The sequence below is a fragment of the Lingula anatina genome, chromosome 3 (assembly GCF_051362555.1).
Source record: "Lingula anatina isolate TDL-2025a chromosome 3, LinAna3.0, whole genome shotgun sequence".
Lineage (NCBI taxonomy): Eukaryota > Metazoa > Brachiopoda > Lingulata > Lingulida > Lingulidae > Lingula > Lingula anatina.
The window spans coordinates 12,383,108-12,407,728 of NC_141769.1; the positions used below are offsets into that span (position 1 = coordinate 12,383,108).

General features: G+C 37.9%; 3 protein-coding genes across 12 annotated transcripts in view; 1 reads left to right on the forward strand and 2 right to left on the reverse strand.

Annotated features, from left to right (window-relative positions):
- LOC106174528 (uncharacterized) overlaps positions 1 to 2,944 on the forward strand; it is a 38,379-nt gene extending 35,435 nt beyond the window's left edge. For both annotated transcript variants that reach the window (XM_087009816.1, XM_024076749.2), the window contains exons 14-18: positions 395 to 466; positions 707 to 936; positions 1,296 to 1,910; positions 2,058 to 2,201; positions 2,666 to 2,944. In XM_087009816.1, coding sequence (XP_086865942.1) covers positions 395 to 466; positions 707 to 936; positions 1,296 to 1,910; positions 2,058 to 2,201; positions 2,666 to 2,904 — 1,300 coding nt within the window. In that variant the 3' untranslated portion in view covers positions 2,905 to 2,944. The remainder of the gene's footprint in view (positions 1 to 394; positions 467 to 706; positions 937 to 1,295; positions 1,911 to 2,057; positions 2,202 to 2,665) is intronic.
- Positions 2,945 to 4,916: 1,972 nt separating this feature from the next.
- LOC106174544 (uncharacterized) lies at positions 4,917 to 7,260 on the reverse strand. The gene has a single exon (XM_013556150.2). The coding sequence runs from the start codon at positions 5,997 to 5,999 to the stop codon at positions 4,983 to 4,985; it is 1,017 nt and encodes a 338-aa protein (XP_013411604.2). The 5' UTR covers positions 6,000 to 7,260; the 3' UTR covers positions 4,917 to 4,982.
- Positions 7,261 to 10,697: 3,437 nt separating this feature from the next.
- Positions 10,698 to 24,621, reverse strand: part of LOC106174554 (uncharacterized) — a 55,672-nt gene continuing 41,748 nt past the window's right edge. For all 9 annotated transcript variants that reach the window (XM_013556159.2, XM_013556160.3, XM_087007451.1 and 6 more), the window contains 12 exons: positions 24,215 to 24,346; positions 23,772 to 23,891; positions 23,210 to 23,563; positions 22,830 to 22,907; positions 22,467 to 22,571; positions 21,974 to 22,112; positions 21,415 to 21,605; positions 20,769 to 21,264; positions 20,207 to 20,359; positions 17,835 to 18,209; positions 14,797 to 17,603; positions 10,698 to 13,207 (listed from right to left, as the gene is read on the reverse strand). In XM_013556159.2, the coding sequence (XP_013411613.2) occupies positions 12,401 to 13,207; positions 14,797 to 17,603; positions 17,835 to 18,209; positions 20,207 to 20,359; positions 20,769 to 21,264; positions 21,415 to 21,605; positions 21,974 to 22,112; positions 22,467 to 22,571; positions 22,830 to 22,907; positions 23,210 to 23,563; positions 23,772 to 23,891; positions 24,215 to 24,346 (5,757 nt within the window). In that variant the 3' untranslated portion in view covers positions 10,698 to 12,400. The remainder of the gene's footprint in view (positions 13,208 to 14,796; positions 17,604 to 17,834; positions 18,210 to 20,206; positions 20,360 to 20,768; positions 21,265 to 21,414; positions 21,606 to 21,973; positions 22,113 to 22,466; positions 22,572 to 22,829; positions 22,908 to 23,209; positions 23,564 to 23,771; positions 23,892 to 24,214; positions 24,347 to 24,621) is intronic.

Below are 24,621 nucleotides of genomic sequence, written 5' to 3' on the forward strand. Positions count from 1 at the left end.
ATGTCTCTGGCTAATATATTGATGGTACATTTCTTCACTGCGTTAGAGAAAAGTGTACATAATTTATCTGCGGCCCTGGTAGAGGGTAGTGGTGGAGCAAGACCCCCAGCCCACGCCCCGATACAGTCAGCAACTTTACCCTACTTATAATCCTAGCACTGAACAGTCAGCACAACTATTACTTAGATGAAGGTGGGGAGGGGGGGGGCGAACAACCAGGCTATATAGTAGGGCCTACATTTTTTCTACCGCCCTGTTCCAAGAACCAGTCTAAAATGCCACTCTTTGTTGTGTTATTTTAACATCAGATTGTTGAAATTCTTCTTAAGAGAATATTGACATTTGGGTTTTTTTTAAACTGGTGCTTACTAAATAGTGTCATATTTAATTTCAGAGATCTTAGCGGCATAATAATTCCAAATATAGATGCGTCATTCTTTTCAAGCCTGAAAGAACTTCATCATGTGTAGGTATATTTATAATGTATTAAAAACCACTCTCTCAAGTTAACACCCTATACAATTGCCAATCAATCTTGACGTTTTTTTTTTTTTTTTTCAAATATACAAACCATTATCTGTATTGAAGTGTCAGATAATCTTCACTTTCCATGTTTAAGAAATACTTTGTATTAAATATACCTAGATAAGTGCCAATAATTGAAATGTTATAGAACTTGTTTCCACAGTGTATATTTTATCCGCAGACACTTCGAAAGGTTCAGTTATTGCCACAAAGCCATCCACGTCCCAAACTGCTTCCCCAAAACAGACGGTCTGTCCACCATAGAAAACCTGCTTGCTGACGTCATCCTGCGCGCGCTGGTATGGATAATGGCGCTGATCACGTGTGTGGGCAACTTGTTCGTCATGTTAGGGAGGTTGATGATCAGGGAGGAAAACAGGATGCATTCTGTTCTCGTGAAAAACCTAGCAGGTACAAATATATTTAAAATGTCTGGAACCTTTTCTCAAAACCTAGTACTTTGTTTCTGTAGTGTTACAAATACATTTAATGTTACTGAATTGATGTAAAACATCACACACTGCCTTTAATGCGTTAGGTAAACACCTAATTCATTTTGATAAACACTTTTATTTCTGACAAGTTAATTATTTTTACTGCATGGTTTTAGTCTTATATATAATCTCGGTTGATCTTTTTTAAATCTAAACACCTTCTTTTGGTGCAAATGTTAGGAGAAGAAATACGTGCATTTGGTAAGATATTTTCTGTTAAAAATATCAAATTAATAATATCCACTTTCTTTGATTATATAACATTTCATTTTACAGCCTCCGACTTTCTGATGGGCATTTATCTGATGATCATCGGCGCTAAAGATGCCAACTACCGCGACAACTACAACATGTACGCCAGCGACTGGCGCTCCAGCTGGGAATGCCGCTGCACTGGTTGTCTCGCAATGGCGTCCTCAGAAGTTTCCATATTAATCCTAACATATTTATCACTCGAGCGCTTTGTCGTAATCTCACACCCTTACACGACAAAAGGACTGACAAGCAAAAAAGTGATCATTGCTTTGAGTGGGATTTGGACGGCAGGGATACTCCTAGCTGTAATCCCGGTGACATCCACGCACCTGTTCGGGGACTTCTACGGCACAAACGGGGTTTGCTTTCCACTTCACATATACGAGCCATATGAAGCCGGTTGGCAGTATTCCTCGTTCGTATTCTTAGGTTTGAACTCGGTCTCTGTTCTCATTATTGCGCTGTGTTACGTCAGTATGTTCTGCAGCATACAGAAGTCACGCCAGCTCTCACACGGGTTTTCAAGTGACAATTCTTTTGCACTGAGGTTTTTCTTCATTGTTCTGACTGATGCCTTGTGCTGGGCGCCTATCATAATAATCAAAATCATTGCGCTAACACGGGCTCCAATTCCAGGTTAGTCAGTGAGAATGCGGTCGCTTCAGATATGCACTGTCGATCAAATATGACGTGTTCTAGGTACTTATGTTTTGTCATTTATATTTTGTCTTTTCGATACATTAACACATCTACTTTAATATGTCAATTTTGTTTTCTATTTAGATGAGGTTCATGCGTGGGTTGCTGTGTTTGTCCTTCCAATCAACAGCGCCATCAACCCCGTTCTATATTCCCTGACTACTGTGACATTCCGCACCAGGCTGCAGAAGTGGGGCTGTTGTCTGAAAGCACAACCACAGACCAGTAGTAAGTACATTGTATCGTCACAACTAACACAATGGCGAATCGCACTTTACTAACTGACCCAGTCTCTGGTCAACACATCAGCTAAAACCAGGCTGCAGGAGTGGAAGACCTACATTGCATTGTCACAACTACCAAAGTAACCAGTTTGCTCACTTCAGAAGTCACTTGTCCTTTAAACAGCTCTCAGTACACTGCAGTCTGTGAAGAGGTGCATTGAAATTGCTTTAAGATATATACGTTTACTTTAACGTGTTTTCAAAAAAGTTCTGCCACCGCCATCAAGCAGCTTTCTTTGCCGTAATTACAAATCTTTCGCTATATTAGTTTGGTATTTACAAGATAAGACAGAAATGTTTGGCATAGGAACCTACCGTCTCTAATCTCCTCTAATCGTAAATAAAACCATTTTAATAGCTCATGTTGAAAAGCAGTATACCTAAATCTTCTCCATTTTAATTTCACAGTCGCCCGCGCCAGTATCCTTCCCTCACGAAGTTCGTTTCGCCAAGACGCGTACTCTCACTTCAGCGACAATCAACCAGACAACAGTACATACACCATGGAGCTACTGATAGCTCAGGACGGGGCCGCTAAGGCCTACAACGGAGAGCTTCTGACACCGCCATCCTCCCCAGACCATACAGCCAAAGAAGAGGAAACGAACAAATTAGTGGCAGCGGGTGACTCGGAAGAGCTCAAGTGATAGTTTTTACTTGTGGTAGCCTACCACTCGTCCGCGGATGGGCAGAGATATATAGTTCTGGATTCTGTTTATCAGTTATGGTGTCATTCGTCTAGTCATTTCTGCATTCGTCACGGGTAAATGATGAACAAATAAAGGGTATGACCCCTCTCTGGGGGCTCTTGAACTTAAACTAAATCTGTTAGTTAAGAAAGGGGTTTAGCCTGTCATTTCTTTCAGCGCCGGTCACAGATAAATTCAGAAAAATTGAAAGAACCGACGAAGAAGATACTTGGTTGTTGTATTTTTCTTTTTGTCATATCTATTGACATGCAGGGGAATAGAAACTGTTCGTAATCGAAGATAATGATCTGAGCATATAGATTTTGTGGAGCCCAAGGTATTTTGAAACAGAATTTAGTTGTCTTTTCACGATTTTGCGTAATACAGTGTATCTCCCATACGACGATGAACACTTTTCCTTCAGAAACAGAAGTGATATTATTTCTAAATTTCAGCCAACCTTATCCATCCAAGCTCAATCTAATGCTCAGTCACACCTCATTCTCTTTTGGTACCAAACGGTGTATTTGCAATGTATAAAGCTTTAAGATAATTATTTAATATGAACATTTACGTATGGGATAAAGTGCGCAAAATAGCGATTGTTTATCTTTGAATATATAAAAGTATATAAACGTGAAGTTGTTTTTTATCATGTATACGTCATAAATGTCGTCTTGGGCTGTTCTTATCATCGTCATCGCCGTTGTTATCTTTCTGTTATAAATGTTGTATTAAGAACGTCAAAGTATGATAGAATACTGTTTTTAATTTAACTAACTTTTTTTGTAGAAACCGTCGCAATACTTATGTCGTCCATGTAAATTGTTATTTACCATGATGTTGTTTTGTTACAGTGGCCATGTGTGCCATTGGGTTTTAAAGTAAGTTCCACAATTTGTTTTAAAACGGGTGACTGGACTGAACTGAGGCCTGGGGTTTAGGCTGAAGAGTGTGTGTGAGGGGGGAAATGGGTCCCAAGATTAGGGTACATTTTCGATTTTGATCAGTATATCTGTATGTATTATGGAAGTGTGTTTCCGTGCGTGCGTGCGTGCTTGGTGTGTGTGTGTGTGTGTGTGTGTGTGTGCGTGCGTGCGTGCGTGCGTGTATGTACAGGGCGGGCGTGGAGTGTTTAGCACAAATTCCAAAACGGACAGCACCAAGAAAGATGCCAAATGTGGTGTATATTTGTACATTGCAGTCTTGTAACTTATTGAAATATACATAATTTTAATTGACTGTTTTTTGTTGTTTTATGCTTATAAAACGGCTTTCAATATGAACAAAAGGTTATGTCCATAATCATTTAAAATTCATCATCAGGATTGCCAATATGCATGTTACAGTATTAAAATTCTCGTTTTTTGACTTTTTGTCAATAAGTAGATAACGTGTACATGAAAATGAAAGAATCCACTTAAGTAAAAAGACAGCAGATTATACATAGTAGACTAACCAAAACTAAAACACGAAAATTTTGTTTGTATAATGTTTCCCGCCATCACATTTTGAACATCGTCGAACATATCAAAGTACATTTCTTTTAAGTTATGTTTGTCCTTTTCTTGAAGGTAAAAACAATTTTTGGTTGAACGTAAAAGCAAATTCCAATTATTTTTTTCTGCTGAGGTGTTTTATTCGCAAGATAATCTATTTCCAATAGTCGAAACTCTTATGTACATAAATTGATTATCGCCTTTATGATAAAAGAGAAACAATATTTCGAATAATATTCAAGCAAAAAATGCTTTTTATATCCAAAAGAATACGTTTACAACAAGATTGGAATAGATAGACCTACTAATAAATAAGACCATTTAAATAAGACTTTACTAAAATCAGTAGCCCATTATGTCTATATGTTGTAGCAATGCTTGCTCAAATGTGACATCGATACTGCTTTGTAGACCTATAAACTCGCTTCTTAAAAAACAAAAAAAAACAAACTCAGATATCTAAAAACATAAACAAACGCGTTATTTTCCACACAGAATTATAAAAACAATGAAAGAGTGAGTTTTACCGGAGATATGTCACAGACAAGTATAACTGTTCAACATGCAAGGTCCGACAAACGGGTTGTCCACGCTTGGAACATCAGCACCTGTGACGTAACTTGAAAATGTCTGCGAAAAATTCGGCAAAGAATATACATTTTCCATAGACGTCAGTCCATCATGGGGCGATCTTAGTGTCGCCATAGCGTTTCCAACTTGCCCTACATTAGAAAAAGCACCAGATAATTCTTGTTGATATCCGTATGGTTCGTTGTAAATAGGGTCCATAAAAAGCGCCCCATTATAACTACTGGCATATGGCTGGTCCCAGCTTTGCAGACGATAGTCCGTTCGACTGGATATTGGCAACAATGGCGATATCGGCGGGGATGATGTTGAGGAGGTCTCTCGTTGAGGACTCCCAGAGGAACTGTGCTGGCTTGACCCACAACTGGACGGCCGGGCAAGGCCATCTTGACCGCCTATAATGTCATGAATGTCTTCATGCGTAAAATATGGCGGGTCTAGTGTTGTCTGTTGACAGGTGTAGACACCGTTGGCTACTGGCTCCAGTTGGGACTGATATGAATAGTTCTGAAGAGCATTCTCTATGTAATATGCCGTGTAGGACTGCTGCTCCAGAAGCTTTGCTGGCTCGGTAAAAAAAGACGGCGGTAGCTTTCTATTCTTCAGCGGAACGCGGTTCGATCTACAGCTTCCTTTGACTAATTTAGCCTGCGGATCCGCACAACACTGTTTATGTAACGTCCGTGGATCAAACAGCGCCTGTAAGGACTTATGTTGGATTCCGAAATAAGAGGTTTCCTTCCTGGTGGGTTTAGACACCCTACCGCTGTGTATCACCGCTGTTTCGGTATCATAGGACCCGTTGCTTTTCTTCAGTTGTTTCTGCAGGTATTTCCTGTGATTGACCTTACGTTTGGATTTCCCACATTTGTCCAAAGCTAACTTGATGTTGCTGGAAGCGATGTCCACGAAGCTCAGTAACTGCTGGCCAGTTTCACCGTCGCCACTTCGATCTGCTGTCGCCATGCCTCGATAAATTGTTTAAAAAACGGGATATTTCAGAATCCCAAGTGTCTTGTTTTCTTTTTGCCTGACAGCTGTTTTATGGTGTATCCTTAATTAACATTTATGTCGCGTCTTGGTCAACGACTGAGCGGTTCATCAAAACAGCTCCAATACAGTTCTGTAGCGAAACGTCCAGTAATAAATCGGTAACCTTATTAGCTCAGTGTGTCACGGATCTGGATGACTACAGTTAATTTGACCTGTACTAAGTCGTTTTTAAACTGACAGGTATGCAAATTAAGCAGCAGCGCGCCTCGTGCACTTAGTAACCCCTCTCCACTACGCGCATGACAGTACTAGTAGTGCGGTGCGAGCTGACAGTCTGGTTATACTCAATCCATTGAAATGCTAAAGTGTTACAGAAATTTATGTCCTTGACTGAAAAGAATGTGATTTATAAGAACGCTGAAGTCTTTTCTGTTGATCATTTTAATATTATCAAGAGCAGTTAATAGTGGTAGTCATATTTTATTAGACACGGTCCGCTAGTCTGCTGAATTTTGAATTTAATACAAGAGAGATTTATTATCATGTATGAATGTTTGACCTCATAAGACCTAAAGAATACAGTTTTGTCCTGGTCCAAAGCTAAACATCTTTAAGTCAACACACTCTGGTGACGTTTGAAGGAGTACTGTCAATCCCATAGGCTTCTATGTGCCCTATGACGCATTTTAAAAGAGACAAGTTAGGATCGTCAGATTTTTAAGATTATGTTTTCAAACTTTTGTGATAAACTTCCATTCATTAATTCTACAGATGTTTTATCACTTTGGGTTTTGCGTGTGCTTATTTTGTTTCCGAGATAAAAACGTGCATATTTTTTTAGTAAATCAATATCAATATAACCTGAATACAAACGTGAAAGTATTACATACGCGATTGTTACCAAATAAGCGATATTTTGGCTGTGATGCTTGAAATTAATTCAGGGGCAAAAGTGTAATTTTTACACAGTTCTTTGAACCTAAACTCCATGTATTTAGTTTAAATTAAAACCTCTGCAACATTTCTTAAAATAGAGGAAACAGACGGTGTGACACTTACGCACCTAATAGCTATACATATGTGGTTTTTCTGACAAATAATCGTCATTTAATGATTTTGCCTTAATGAAATGCCGGAAGTATGCTGTTTGTTGTCATTTACTCGCTTTCAAATGGCGCATTAAGAAAGTTTAAACTTACAGGAATGATCCTCCAACCGTATCTTGTCACTATCGAGATCGATTCCTTTACTGCACCTGTAGCCGCAAAGAGATCAAGTATTTAACTTTTGATAAGATTGTGTCTGAAAGGTATTGTAGAATAAAAGGAACGGTTTCGCTCAGGGACTATACCTGTGTACATATATATGTATTATGAATAGCGAAAATGCAGCACACAAAACAGAAACCTTCTTTTCCATGACTTTGTTGCACATGAGCAAACATTACCCTCTACCGGGGCCGCAGTTATTATTGGGTACATTATTGGCTGAAGCGATATAAGACCAAAATGACTGTCTATTTATCTAGAGACATATCTGTGAATATCTGTGGAAAATCAATCTGTCGCCCTGGTAGAGGGGTAAACAAACATTAAAGTTAAGATATTTTTCAGATTGCCTTTCGGAGATCCAAGTCTATGTTATTGTATTTGATATGCAATGCGTCATCTCTCTCAATGCCATATTACGTATCTGTACGTCGGGCTTGTAATAACGATGTGTAGGCCTTGGATGTTTACCATGAAAATGGCCACTTGTTAATATTATTGATGTAAACTAGCTTTGTTGATTATTGATTACCACAAAAACTAAGAAGCATGCATTCCTGTACATGTCAACTTAAATTGTAGTTAATTCAATTGCGGATAGCCTCCCACGCTGTCAAAGTGCGGGGCAACGAGTGTACTGTTTTCCTCAGGGCACATTTTCTGCGAATTGCCCAAACCCAAAATGAAATTAGAATTTGATGACCTCGAACTACGCAATATTGTAATGTATCATGAATCTGTCTGCGTTATTCTGGACATGTTGGTGTTAATTAAATGCTAATTGAACATCAAGATTTTGGTACCTTCACCAACTAAAGAGTGACAATTCATGCGGAAAAGTGATTCGTGATTGGAATTCTTTGTACCTGAAGTTAACAGACAGTAAATATCGAAAAAAAAATTAAATGACACTAATTTTAAAATATCGAGAAATTTTAACATATTAAAAATGACGTTTTTCTCAAATGATGAGATAGGATATTAACCTTAGGTGCTCTTATTCTACCTCACGGACCTACAAGGAAACCTCGCTTACATTTTGCAATCGATCGATGGTTACAAGGCCTCCACAGAGGGCGCGGTCATATGCTGGAGAATAATTTTTACCATATACGGATTATAGTCCAGTTAAAGGGATAATAACTCTTCGTATTGGCCAAAAAATTAATTTTCCTGGAGTAAACAACAATTTTCCCATACTTACAAATGGTTAATGATTCCATTTTTACATTCAAAATTAGTCGCTGGTGTTTTTCTAAAAAGTTTGTTTCTTTGTTATAATCTTTTAAGAGATTATAACAGAGTATAGCCATCAATGGAGGTCACGTGGTCTAAAGACAAGCTCAGATATCAGAATAATAGCTATAACTGCTGTTTTTGTGGTAAAATAGAATATATTATATTCCATTAGTTGTTCACAATGTTTTTATTGTGAAATATAGATCTCATACGAAGAATTATTATCCCTTTAACTCTTGGATCACAATGGAAATAAGTGTTTTTACTTTCTTATCTCATCCATGTATTTATCATGTCTTTTTATATATTTCGTATATAATTCACATTTTAAGAATGCATGAAGTTAAACATAGCATATCATAACTTGATAGTTCTTGACAGAGTAGACACTGGATGAATTAATGATTGGTTAAATTTTGAGTCGATCAGTAAATAAAACATTTGGTCAACTTGAAATAAAGTTGTCTGCAGAGATTCAACTGAATACTTTTTTCAACAGAAACAAAAAAAATAAATAGAGGGAAGCCTCTTGAATTAAACAGTCTGTAATTATCACCTATTTCTAAATTTATGGCTTTTTATGTGTCTAGTGTATATCATAATGAGCTCTCGTAAATCACAACCTTATATCGCACCATTTCTGTACAGTGACGAAATAAGTCATTCTGAGTGAATGATACGTTTCATTTAAATTGCAAACGAAGAAAATAATCATAAGCTGTCTTATAGCCTATAAAACTAGGTACAGTGCCATACGAGGAGATAACCTCTGTACCAACAGTATTTGCTGTGACTGTCGATATCGCCTTGGTTTGAATCTGTATATATATAGGAGCGTCTCTCTACAGGCTCTGAATTTTTGTTTTTAAATTTCGTAAGGAATCAATGAAATTTTAAAGGACCTGCATGTGAGCAGTGATGATAAGCTATTCTTCTCAGGCTGCACTCAGAAAGCGCAGACCTCCACCAAGACAAATGATACACGATTAATTAATCAATGAATTATCACCAAAGTGTAACCATTTTTAAGTGAGCCCATTTCTGACCAATCCTTAAAATTTCATCAGTCCATTCATAACTTTCTGAGTTAAGTTGGCGACGAACAAACAAACAAACAGACGGGGGCCAGGGGGTGAAAACAACCGCCTCGGCAGAGGTAATGAAAGCGTATGCTGCATTTCTTTAAGCGTTTTTCATGCCTCATAAACGATAATTGCCGTTGCCGAGCACGAGCCTCAGATTCACACCTCAGATTCACAAGCACAACGTAAAGTCAACGAGCACAAAGTTTTGGCCACTATTCAGGAAGAGCACAGGATACACAGACACCTCTGATACCGACAATTGATCACAAGGGTCATTTTATTGAATAAGATCATTTGTACAGCGATCGAAATCATGACTTTCTAAAATGAATTGGTTGGATCGTCGGTTTATCTTTCTCTTTGATCAATTTCACTTTTTTCTCTAACTTTTCCTTTGCTCTACTTGAGCTATAGGGCGCGGAGAGGCAAATTGCTCCTGTTTAAAGAAAAATAAAGTAGTTACAGGTTCCCTTCATGACACTGCCCGACTTGCTCTCTTGACCGTCTTTTTCCCCAACCAAGGCGAATTTTTTGCCTATTTCATAACAAGATTGTTGAAAGTTTGCCTTTTCAGCCCTCCCCTCCCCATTTGTTGAGTTCCCGGCTTCTCAGGGACGTGACATTGCTATCAACTGCGGTTTCACCTCACGGGATTAACAATTCAACAATATGAATGAATAATGAAATAATAATCTGCCACTTATTCAACGCTGACAATATATTCAACATAACAAAAAGATGGCGATAATCAGATCGTTTCCTTATTCCGCCCGTTATTTAAAATATATTTTCCAAAAATAATTTTGCAAAGACGAGCCTTTGAAGGAGACTGAACTTTATCGAGGACAAACATGTTTTGTACTTTTGTGATCCTACCGACTTAAACGCAAAGCATGGACCGTAAACAATTTCACAGTGCGAGATCAAGATTTTTTGTTCTTAATAAAGCTCGTCTTACAGGGGAAATCCGTTCAGTATGGAACAGGCATATTGCAATTTATTTCAACACGAGCAAACGTGTGTGCGCAGTTAAATAAGAGCACGCGAAAGCTTTAGAGAGAGAGACGGAACGAAGAAAATGGGCCTATATTTTTTTATTCATGATATATATATATTATTCAATTTCCTTCATACAGTCCCAAGAAGTCCACGAGACAAATTCTACGCCGTTGTGGCATGACATTGGGAAACTATCATCTGTACATACATAATATTAATAATAATTACTGATATACATACAAGTACAATGTATCTACAAAACGGCAGAATCTGTACAATCTTCATAATTGAGCCAAGACACAAGAACACCAGACGCAACTTCACCGTAAATTGATAGGTTGTTCAATATGATCAAATAAAACAATTTAAGTGAAAGACGTATCCCCAAGATGTCTACATTATCGTACAGTATCGGGCAGTCCCGGCGAAAGTGCTAGTGCACTGGAAAACTCCATTTCAATAGGCAAAAATGTCATAAGGAACCCTGTATCTGAATGGTGAAAAAAAAAAAAAATAAAAAATTATAATATTCTCTGACCCTAACCAACCAAAGATTGACAAGACATTCCCTCTCTGCATCGCTGGGGAAATCTTTGGATTATGGCGGTGTGGGTACCTTACTGGTATTGCATTTGGGTCACACCTGTAATAACTGAACTTCCACAATCAGCAGCCTATCTTTTAGACTAGTACACGAATACTGGAATTGCAGCACCTCTTACCATTTGTTATAACTTCATACCTTATATAAAAATACTAATGATCAGATCTTAATTAGATTGCAGAAGATGTGTTTTTAAATGGTGGAATAAATAAATTAGTGAAATATCAATGTTTAAAAATTATATTACAATGTTTGTAGAAATATTACCCTATATATTTCATATAATAATAATAATAATGATAATAATAATAATTTACACAAGCTCAAATATCATCAACCAAACTCAACATATTGTTTTATTTTCTTGCAATCAATATATCTTTTAAGTTATTTTTGCAGATAATTTGACCTGCAAAGTCTGAATAATGTCATTCATTTCTTGAATAAAATTAATTTTTGATAGAAACTGGGTTGATTTCAAAAGATAAATCTATGAATTTCTTTTGTTAGTTTAAATATGCAAAACATGTCAGACACGTATATTATAATAATGAAAAAAATTAATTAGGTTTAAAAACAAGATTTGTTGTAAATGAAAATTAATGGGTATTAACCTAAAAGTAACCCAACATTTGGGAACTTCAGATCAAAAGAAGTCAGCCCATTGAGATTTTAAGCCATTTCACAATAATTCCTAACTACAATTTCAAACACTTTTGCCTGAATAAATAAATACAAACATATTACAGCAAGGAGATCCATCAATTCTTTTAAATAAATGTTTGCAACACTTGTATGAGAAATTCAAATGAGTAAAATGAAAATACAAACTCAAAAGTGTCTACAGTGTATGAATGTGACAGAACAACAGCCAACACACTTCCCTGACCCTGCAATTGTGGCGACCAGAGAGGTACAAACTTGGGATAGAAACACTTGGGAATAGATGGTGTTCAATTTAGGCATCCAATGCAAAATGCTGCCCAAAGACATCTTAATAAAATGCCTTAAATCAAAAAGACACTCTTCATAAATTTACCCTGATAAGAAAAGACTATGAATGATAGAGTTCTCCCTCAAGAAAAACAACATTTGAGCTGCACTAATGTCCCTAACACAAAGTACCTCCATAATAACAAATTTATATAGTGTCCTGATATAAGAAGAAAGACCAGTTTTCTATGAACTATCCAACACTTTCAGTGTCCTCATACAAGTACTTAGCACAGTAGCCAAATTAGTGGCCTGCCGCATTAAATGTTTCATATTAGGATCTCCCAGAGGCTTACCAGCAGCCACTGAGGCAGCATTCAAGGTACTTCTATAAGCTTTGGCCACATCTATAACCTTTGACCCCAGGTTATTTACAAGGTCAATTGAGGTCAAGGTCATCAAGGTCACCAGTGTGCTACTTGCTACATTAGCTAATACATTCATACTGCTGTTCACTCGAGCAATTAGTTTATCCTTAGATTGTGTGGCACTACTGACCAGCAGTTTGGACTCAGTGACAAAGTGCCTGGCTTGCAATAACAAGTTGTCCTTTGCCTCCAGGAATTGACCTTCAGTGTGACCTTCACCTGGATCACTGTTGACCTTACAAAGCACCTGTTCCAACACAGTAATCAAGGTGTCCACATCCTCATCAGCCAAGGTAAAGGCAGAGTCCCCACCATACGTCCTGGTGGTGATCTTATCACACACAGCACTGAAACCAGCATCTCCGACTGTAAGTTCCTCCTCCTCATTTTCACAGTATTCAGAATTGAGGGTATTGGCCTCAATCTCAGCAAACATGACTTTCTTTGGTGATTTTCCATTGCCATTCCCTTCCACAGCCTTTGTCTGTGGTGTTGTGGTCTTCATGATGCCTTTTACAAGGGGTTCTATGACTGGACTGTCCCACAGATCTTCCACATCTTCTTTAACCTCTTCCTCTACATGGTTGGCCTTCATAGGGCCAGACTTTGGAGAAATGTCTGCATTCTATAATGAAATAATATCAGATGAATTAGATGATGCAGCAGCTGAATGAAATATGTTAGTAAAAGCGGTCTTCTAATAATAAACATATACTGTGGCCATATACACTGTGCATTACTATAAATTTAGGACAAAAAACAATTTCCTTTGCTATTTTTCATATTCTGTACCCAAATTTTCACACATATCTGACATACATTTAGCAAAAAAGATTCGAAATAATATGGCAAAGACAATATTAGAAGAAATGTTATTGAGGGTCTGACTCATTAAAAGTTTTTGGACACTTGTACTTATTAATGTTAAAATGAACAAACTATATTTAACAAAAACCATTAAAACCTTTACTGCCAACAAAGGGAAGAATAAGAACATCTAATAAAAAATTCACATATGCAGCGAGACATATTTATAGTATGTCTATTCAAATATATACTCAGTTCAAAGTAAATAACACCATTCTTCTACTGGGGCCAGATATGATCATTTATCAAAAAGTTCCCCACAAACAGTCTTAGAGAAGTGAAATATTACAGAAAACTGCCATCCCCTTGTACTAATAACCATATAACACCAATAACCATGTATGTTTATAAGGATTATGGAGATCAAAATGACCACAAGAATAGGAAAATACATATTTTAAAAACCTTTATGTTTGCACAGCATAATAGATATGTCATATTAGAGATGTGATATAGATGGATATGAAGGACTGTTGGCTCTATCGTGAATTCATTATCATCAGGGGGGAAAAAAACGAGATACCAGAGTATGTGTGTGTGTATGTGTGTGTGCGCACGCATGCATATGTGTGCATATAAATATATGCATGCATATGTGTGTGTAAGGGAGAGGCATAAGCATAATGCCAAAATTAGTTTTGGGAAGAATAATTAAACTAAAAAAATCTCTCTTCTCCTTTAGAAATGAGCATCTATTAAAAAAAGAAATACCACTGTCAAGTTTTTAACAAATAGAGTGGAATGACTACTGATATAAGTCAAAAACTGCCTTTACTACATTTTTGATTTTTAATAGAAGCAAAAAAATCACAAATTGTCCTTAGGGAAGCAACACATAAAAACCCTATTCTGAAATAATATTTATGACTGGTGATATTTTACGTCCTTGAAACACACCCATTTCCACTTGAATACTTAAGCTTTGTTATACAACAGTTTTAACTATGTGAATGTTAATCCAGCAAACTATTATTCTACATACTGGCCTAAGGTGAGACTGCTGATGATTCAAGTTTTGTGGTTTACCTCACTGATTTCTTTAAAATATGGTGCCAACCCTCTAGGTTTGCTTTCTATGACGGCATCACAAAACACAGTGGATATTTTTGCTGCATGGATAGCAACAGACTTTCACCTGGACTTAATGTCCCTAAAGACTTCATTTTTATCTAATAAATTCTAATAAATTCTTATGACTTCTGAAAAGTCAAATTTCTTTTTAAAAAAATCACAAATGCTTACATTATGATCTCAATGGGGAAGATCAAACATTTCTATCCTCATGTTATTTTATAAACAAGAAAAAGTATTAATAGCAGTCTTCATAGAAAATTTAATTGATCTCACCTGTCTTTTCATGTCCCCTACTGGTCTCAGGTTACTCCTTACCAGAGGCATGGCACTCTTCATGGCAGGCACTGGCTTCCCTGGGGTGTCCCCCTCACTGTCCGAGCCCTGGGACCCCGCGGAGTCCAGTTTTAAGGAGGTCTGCCTCTTCACTGGACTTGATGACCTTGGGGAAATGGTACCTTTATCGGAGTCTGACGCACTGAAGGTACTGGATCTCAGCACCCTCTGCCGTCCTGCTGGAGACTGAAATGAGGACTCCTGGGAAGAAACGGTGGTCGAGCCTGGACGATGTTTTTTCAGAAGATCGCTGGGGCGGACATTAACTTCACTACCCTGTTCAAATAAAATGTCTGGCTTACTGAAATTCCCTTTATCCCCCTCTGATTCCTGCACTGTGGCATCAACCTTGTCTTTTCCAGAGGACTCTGCTGCAACAGTAAGCCTCTTTTTCAAATCATCAGGTTTGTTAGCCACAGCAGGTTTGGCAAAAGGAGATGGCTTGCTTTCTGAGGCAGGGCTTTTGTTGGGACTCACAGATGGCTTTGACTCAAAAGATTTTTTTATGGAAAACACAGATGATTCCTTTGCTGGAGCAATTTCCTCTGGGTGGTCATGTGACTTTGGTGCCAAGACAGGCTCATCTGAGTCTAAAATAATAATATCTACATCTGCTCCAGGGGAATATGGCAGTTTTGGTTCATTCATATTCTCGGAATCTTTATCTTTTGGTACAATTATTTTGGGCGGAGATTGCTGGTTGCGTTTCAGAGACCTTTTTAGTTCAAAGGCCAGAGCTAACGAGGACACAGACCTGTGTTCCTCTGTGTCAGTGTTTAAGGTAGGATGACTGCCATACCTCTTAACTGATGAGGTTTCATGAACATTTTCACCACCTGTCTGAGTTTTTTCCATAGACTCTATGTGATGAAAAGATCCCAATGCACTGTCTTTAAGCTGTTCTTTATGATCTGATTTGAACTCAATTTGTTTTTTGATATGGCCAACATGACTCGCTGTTTTTTCTCCATTTTGATTTGGTCTCACCTCCAGAGAACATTCAGATGAATCAGAGCCAAATGAAAGATCATGGTGATTGAAAGAATCGGTCAGATCTTTAACATGTTTAACATTTTGCTCATCACTAAGGTCAGTCTCAAATCTGTGCCTTGTCTCCGAAACTGGTGTTGTTTTCTCTGCCATATTAACATCCTGTGTTTCACTATGGGGAGATCCAGAAGTTTTAAACTTTGATATAAGGTTTTTCACGCCAGCAGAATTGACATTATCAACTGTACTTTTAATTTCAGACTCTCCATGCTTAAAATCATCAAAGTTTCCAGAAAATCTTTTCACTGCATCTTTCACCCCACCAGGCTTAGCAGATGTTTCAGGTTTTTGGTCTGTCAGACTGGAACTGCTCCTCCGAGGGGGAGGAGGAGGGGGAACTTTTCCTTTGCCTTTCAAAGTTGGTTTTGGTGCTAGAGGTGGTGGAGTTTTTGCTGGTTTCTGTGGGATACTTTCAGCACTGTCCTTTTCAATGATCAATATTTCAGGGGTACTATCTGAATGTAAAGGAGGTAGAGATGCTAGGTCAAGCACAATTTCCTCTGCCACACTTGGCTCCTCTTGCTCTGTGATATGTGGAGGTGCAATAAAAAGTTCTGCTGAAGAATCTAAAGCAGGTTCTTCAACTCTAATATTGCCCTCAATCACAACTTCCTCTGGCAATGTTGCATCAGGGATCACATCTTCCTTTCCAGGGAGTACAACAGGACTTTGCATACATTCACTTTCAGCTGCATCTTCTGCAAGTAATTTATTAATAGTCTCAGAACTCTCACTAGTGGAAGAAGTGGCTGCCAACGTCAAAGTATCATCACTATCTTCTCCCTCATCTTCCTTTAGTGCATTAAATGCCATCACAGCAGCTGCCAACTCATCAATATCATTATGATCTTCACCACCTCCTGTCCCAGATGAAGAGAATCCAGCAAAACTCAAAGGTCGCTTTAAGACTTGGGATGGTGCTGTCTTGGAGCCAGTGCTGCTCTCTGATGTCTGACGTTCAGGTGGAGCAGGTGGTGGCACCTTAGGACGTTGCACTCGACCCGAATGTTTCGGAGAGTCCTGAGGAGTGAATGAAGTACTGCCACTTCCATGTACCTCACCACCAGCAAAAGACTTGGGTCTGGCCCCTTTGCCAAAAGTGAGAAAGTTTTGTGAAGTTTGTTGCTGTTCTGTGTAACTGCTCTGCCTGGTCACAACTATAGTGTCTACAGCAGCAGGAGGGGTATATACTGAGGCAGACCCAGGGGTTGATGGGTGTGCCCCAGGGGGTGGTAATTTAAGATCCCCAGGTGTTTGAGGCACAGGGTGTGGCAATGCAGGAGGTGGAGGAACCATTAGTGAAGCAAACTCATCCTCAAGTGTCTGGAAAGTTTCCAAGTGAAATTCTGCTTCATCAGTTAAAGTGTCAGATTTGGGAGATTCTACCAATATGTCATCAATGTTGGAAGTCTCCAACTCCTCAAAGTCATTGATTTCAGTAAAAGTGTGCGGATCATCAGCAAACTCTTCAGGAGGTGGAGGTACAGTTAATCGTGCAATGAGTGTGTCAATGTCTTCATCCATAGGAACTGTAACTTCTACATTAGCCATGTGGCTCCCTCTATGGGAGCGTGTTCCTCCAGCACCACGTTCTGACAGCACATGTATGCTAGAGAAGTCCACATTGTCAGAAATAGTTTCATTTCCTGAGTCACTTTCACTTTCTATTCCACTTTCCTTTTCTTGGTTGTCTTCACCTATGAAAATTAAATTTAAAAGTTATAAAATGCATTCAGGCCTTTGAACAGTTATACAATTTCAAATCAGGTTCAATCAATAAGAATTAAATTCTTTAGAAACTATTTCTATTTAAAATGTATAACAATTTTGTTTTGAGAATAAAATTCAAACAAGTTTTCAAATGCCTTTGTTCAACCTTTCTCTTTTTCTTTAAATGAAATAATTCTGTGGTCATCACCACCCCTCACCTGCAGCCAAGGCATCAATGGCAGCAATCTGAACCTGGAAAGCCTCGTCCTGCAGGGAGAGGGCATTGAACCGCTTCTGAATAGGTGAAGGAAGATCTATCACGGACACTGGAATATCATCATCTACACCATGCTGCTCTTGTGAGCTAGCATGAGTGTCTACCTCAATGGCTGTGTTGTCTACATGGTCTACAGTTTTTGATGAGTCTGCATTGCCATTATTACTGCTACTTTTGCTGTCTCCTTTGGAGGTTGACGCCAAAAGGGTGCTGCTATGGTGAAACTGGTCAGGTGGGGGAGGAAGACCTGCCTCCTCCTCCGAGGTCATTTTACGTTGGACTTCTGGGGTGGGAGGAGGTGGAATTAATGTCAAATCTGGAAAATGGGAGAAAAAAATACTGAAATAGGTAGATACACAGCTTAACTGATTGAATATCATCTAGTTCTCTCAATGAAACAAATAAGGAAGGTTTTGAACAACATGTATAAAAATCAATTAAATGAATATCTTAAAAGCCTGGGACAGATATGACAATCTATGGCACTAAAAAGCTTTCCTCACAATAAAACACTTATTTTGTGAATTCAGCGACATAAAAAGTACACAGTCAGCTAGAGACAAGTTCAGGATTCAAATCTTTAGCATGGCATGTCAAAGGGAATTCATGAAAATAAAAACATGCTAACTACAAAAGAATTTCTGCCCAAATTGGTCAACAGTGGTATACTTGCTCAGCTAATTGAGGTGCAGCAGACAGGAGGAGATTGTGCTAGAGGTGCATTCTCAATTGTGGTAGGTGTGAATTAAAAACCATGGAGAGGAATCTCATGTTAAACTTATAGGCTCAAATAAGAACCCTGGATGCAGGACACTGAACTAGACTCCTCTAAAATTTTACTAGAGGTTTCATTTTTAGATTATGAATTAGTAAAACTGTTTGGAATCAACGCTCTAACATGATAGTCTAAAACATTCAATCTTGATACATTTGTAATTCAAGATGCACAAAATTACTCATTCAAGTCATCATAGCAATCAGTTTTAATACATAATAACAATATAATTTCAACATTTGTGTGAGGTCTTTAAGCTGCTCTATACAGCTTCAGGGAGTCCAATCAAGGCAACATGGTTAGTAGGAAAAAAAAAACAATAACAGTATAACATTCATCCTACCAAATAAAAATCAAATTGAACATTATCCCACAAGGAATTTGCTGTAAAATTATCATAAATTGTCACAATTACCAGGCATGTCATAGGGGAATTTCAAAAGCAGTAGATCGCAGCAGAATTCTCACAAATCTGATTTGAATCTGAATACAAATTGACACAAAACTGATACAAATTACAATACTAATTGAGAAGCTAATCTTTGCAGTGTGGCCGCCAACTGACATGCCTGCATTATAATAAGCAAGCCCTATGGGGATCATCTGAGACAGTGAGATGTGATGGACAGTGGGGTCAGAAATAATGGTGGACTACTGAGCGTGATGCTGCAATGAATAAAATCTGATGGAATTTATCCACAAATATTTTTTTTGGTTGCCAAATTACAATCTATCGCAACACAGTACAAATTCATCATGTTTTGTGCATCACTGTAGTAATAAAATGCTTTCTAAGACAACATTTTTCTCAATGCAAGGGAAGTTTTGGGCTATCTCAGATGATCCCCATTATGAAGAAAGAAAGAAAATCAGAACAAATTATGGAGAAATAACATGGGAAAGGTGGGGGGCATGATCAGCAGGGGGTGAATCATTCTGCGGAGGCTGGAATCACTTACCACACAGAATGAGTGTGTTCAGATAAGACTGAAATAACATCAAGAGTGGACAACTAAAAATATAGCAACAAAAGGGGAAATGACTGAGCGTATCTACTAGAAAGCTTTTTCAGAATCAAGACATGAAAATTGTATTCAAACTTTAAGAATTAAAATTCTAGTTATGTGAAATGGGTCTTCTGTTTTACTTAAATCCTGGCAATAGAGAGCTTTTTTCTTTTCTTATGGTGTAATACACTTTTTCTTAAATATATTAACAGAACTAACCCATATTGTCAAAAATCTAGAAGATAGAAATCAGCACTGATGAAAATATATTTTGTTTTGACACCATCTTATTTAAAAACTGGAAAAAAATACACACACCAAAACAAACTTGGTCAGTTTACACTTGTGTGGCAAAAACCACAGCCCTCGATTTACCTCTCAAGACTTACAATCAAATTTCCTACATTCTAGGAACCCCCACACACTTCCCCCATGTGTTGGGTTAACAAATAGTTTTTCCAATAATTCCTCATCAATCCATTCACACTGCAGGATACTGACACCGAGCAGTGACTAGTCTACAACACATACCTATTAAATCAGGATCAAGGTAGAGTCCACCGTCACAGAACATAGAGGGATGGTAGGTGGGGTCTTCTGGAGGAAACTGATCTGGACTATGGAGACCAAAACTACTGGCCACAGCACTAAAGTCTACATCGCCATGATCCGAGCTAGTCTGGCCTTTCAGGGTGAAGAAATAAAGAAAACATAAAGGATAAATAAAATCACTACACATTTACAGTAAGGTATGACAATGTGTAACAAGTAAAAGAAAATTAAAATTAATCGTTATGTTCCAAACTCTGATCAAAATTAACCAAAGAGCAGGAAGAAACATCCATCGAGTGTTAGATACAATGACGTAAAACTACACTTAAACAGTTGTGAACATTATAAGTATCAAAGGACAAAGGCATAAACAACAACCATAAAATTAGATTAAAAACAAAGGTGGCAAATAAAATTCATAAGATACACTTATATAAACTGTTATCCTATAACTGTGATATACAGTTCAGGAGTAGGTTGCTGTTTCAAACCATCCATACTTTCACCCAAATCAGTGCACTTTGATCACTGTTACACTTACTTGTCTCTCCTGCATCATCAACCTCGTCCTCTTCATCTTCATCTTCATCCTGGAACCAAGAGGCCGGGAGGCCAGGATGCTGCTTCTTGTGAGTCAGTTTAATGGAATCTTTGCCTAACACAAGCTTAGCTAAAGCGTCATATTCATTGGCACTAGTATTGGAGTCTGAGTCAACTTGATTCACATTTTCAAGGTCATATACATCACTGTCCTTGACCTTGTTGTTTGCAGCCTTGGTGGTTGCCATAGCAACCATGTCCTGCAGCAATGAATGCAACTGGGCAGCAGAGCCAGATTTGTTCTTTGAATGTGGTAACGTTCTCTGTTTGTTCAATGTGCCTTCTGATTGGCTGCGATTTATCACAGAGTTTATGGAGCTTGAGGAACCACTGCTGTCTGTAGACAGGTTTCCATTCATTCCATCGCCAGACATAAAATGAGTCAGGGCTGCCCTTCCTTGAGCATTTTCAGATATGTGTTGAGATTCATCCAGCTCCTGAACATTAAAAAATATAAATTTCTTTAAAAATTTACCATATCAGTGATTTTTTTCCCCAAAATTTCCAATACTCATTAAATTATATAATTTCCCCCCATCCCCTCCTTAAAAAAAGATCACAAAATATCAAAACAGATTTTCACTCACATTTAGTCCTAGCTCCTCCTTCAACCTGTCAATCATCTCCAGGTTCTCCTGATAAGAGGGCGGTCCCTTTGACAGGTCAGCTATCCTCTCATTGTCTTGGGTGGTGTGGGGCGTGTCCACCTGAGAGGCCAGGTCATCTGGATAGTTCCACCTTGCTGCTACCACCTTGTGGATGCTCTCATATTTAGGAGCTGGAACAAATGACAAGGAAACTTGAACTGAGAAGACTATACAGCATTTACCATATCACAAAAAGATCTTAGTTTTCAATAGAACAATTTTTTCCAGGCTTGGTCAGTCATTGATTTTCTACACCAAGTTTCATAAATTAAGAGTATCTTTGTATCTTTAAGGGTAACAATTTTAGTAAGACTTTAATTTTGAATGCCTGGTTAAGTTAAGTTTACCCCCCTCAAGCATGGTTAAATATGTACGCTCAATTCATTTAGAGTGATACTGAAAATGAACTACCTCTCAAATTATAACCTAGTAAATTACTGTCATTTTAAAAAAAAACAACTACCAAACTTGATCCAAAGCTGTATTCCTCACTACTCACCCTCCGTATTCCCTATCCCATTGACCGTGATGACCCCACTGACCAGGGCCTTACTAGGGTCTACCTGGACATGATAGTACCCCTCCAGGTAAGCCACAAAGTCATGCATATCAGCAGTTAACATTGACAGGCTCACAGGCTGAAAGTACAACAAATACTTCATCTGGACAGGTCCAAAAGTTCTTATCTGAGTGAGGAGTTTTCACTCATGGCCAGATGCTCGACTCTATATAAAACACTATTTCCTGAAATCCACACAATCTAGCCATATTGATCGTAAGGTATTCATTCTGAAACTATTCACACTGACATCCAAAGCAGTATTAAACTTTGTTTATCATAACCTTTATCCAAACATTAATTTAAACTATATAACATATACATATTAACCAATAGGTAAAGACTTTTCAATCAAAATCGAAAATGTAATCTACTGCAGTGATGTAACAGAGCTTAGATCTAACAAATGAAGAACATAATTCCTGTGTCTTACAGGCTTCTTTTCCTCCCTGAGCCTTATCTCTATCCTCTGAGCAGTGTCACTCTCTCTACACAGTGAGGCACTGTCAAGATCCTCAAAGTCAGCCAAGACAGCCACCTGAAAACAAATGACCATGGTTGATATAACTGATATTAACAAGTTAAAGTTCTTATACAAATGGGAAGTTTTTATAATAAATTATGTTAATAGTATATCAAATTTTTTTCAAGACTTTACCATATATATCTACAGTCACAGAAACTGAACCATGCTCCCATGGATGGGAGCTGTGGATGCCCATGTCAAAGACACCCTCCTCCCATAATCTACACCAAAACTCCCCCTACAGAACACATTATATGAACAAAATCTTACCATATTTGCCTTAATATTGGTGACCTGACTGATGCCACACCTGGGACCAACCATGACCATGGCCTCCTGCTTTGTGTCCTGAATATACAGAAAAAAAATTAATCTTAAGAAGCGTATGCTCATAATGATGGTTTAGAACATGAAATCCTCTCCTAACTACGTTCTACCCTTTTTTTTTTCAAATTAAACAAACATTGAAAAATCTTGCTACTATGTGGTAAAAACATTTTTTTCATATTACATATTGTAACTCTTCAGAAGACTTGCCACAAATTCTGTTTTAGCTAAATATAAAAAGTCTATCAATATCTCAAGTGTCATACGAGTCATTGTGACCTGATGAAACCAATACACAAACAAAAACAGAAACAAGGACTCACAATTACAGTTGCCATGAAGCATTTGCCACCAAAGCTCCTGAGTTCACTAATTATTTTGACATAGTGTAATTTTGCCTGCAGAGCAGTCAGCTGCTTCTGCCCCGGTGGCATCAGATTCTGGTTCAGCTTAAAGTTCTGTGTGATCACTTTTCGAATGTCTTTCATCTTCATTGTATTGAGAATGTGTTTTGGAAGGAATTTCTCCAGCCCAAACTCCTTCTCTATTGCCTTGAAAGAGACTTTGGAGATATTGTTGGAGCTTGCATGTTCTTGCATATGGAGAGAAGCCAAGCGGAGAGCCATGTCATACTTCAACTCTGAAGCAAACCTCTCTTGTATCACGTCATTAGTGCACTGAAAAGAAAAGAGAGATTTTATTCATAAAGCATCATTATCTGAAACTGGTAGACTGAAATTACAAAGGTCACTGATTTTTCAAGTACATGATTCTGACAGCTACAAACTCTAGCGCATTGTTTTTGATTCAACCTAACACAATCCAACTCAATAATACCCCACGCAATCAATCAAACCTAACAATCTCATCATCAGCACAGCCTACCTGGAGATAGAAGTACTCAAATGCAGCAGGGTCCTTCCTCAGTAGATCAAAAGCATCTTTTGGCACAAAACAAACACGGAACAGACACTTGTAATGTTGAGCATCAGGATGGTTGGCAACCTGGATAACAAAATTAATAAATTAATAATTTTTTATAAAAAAAATTATTAAAATCTCAGTCGTAATAACCTCTCCCTGATTTACAAAAATACCGCCCAAATAAAGTTACGTATTGGTACATAAAAAGGCATAGTGTGAACAATCTTGTAGGTTTGTCCCTCAATTTCTTTTACCTTAAATGATCTTGATTTTGAAACCATCGAAGACTATATTCTATTACAATAATTTGTATGCTAAAAAGCTGGATTAATCAGCTCTGACTGACTAGATTTCACAAAATCCTGACAATTTTCACAAATTGGTTTCTTAATATCTAGGCTCACATCAGCTAGAGATTCGTGTTCCTGAAGTGGACTCATCTTCCTGGGATCAGGGAACTTCATGTTTTGGAGAACTAGGGCAAAGTGTTCCGCATTCTTCACTCCTAGTTTCTCCTGGAGGGATTCTAACACATCCTGAGAGAAAATAAAAAGAATAATTCTGCATTTCATTGGTATACACAACACCTTAGACCAAATAACAATTTATAGCTGAAGTTGCCCCTGCATGTCAATCACTTACTAAATTGACATCAACTTGAGATGAGATCAATTTTGTGAAATGAATGCAGAGTCAGTATATTATTCTATGATGAGAGTATGCAAATGATAAAATGACTTCAAATACTCAAAAAGAATATGTATCATGGCTTTTTATGACATTAAGTGACAGATGAGTGTTTAACCATCAA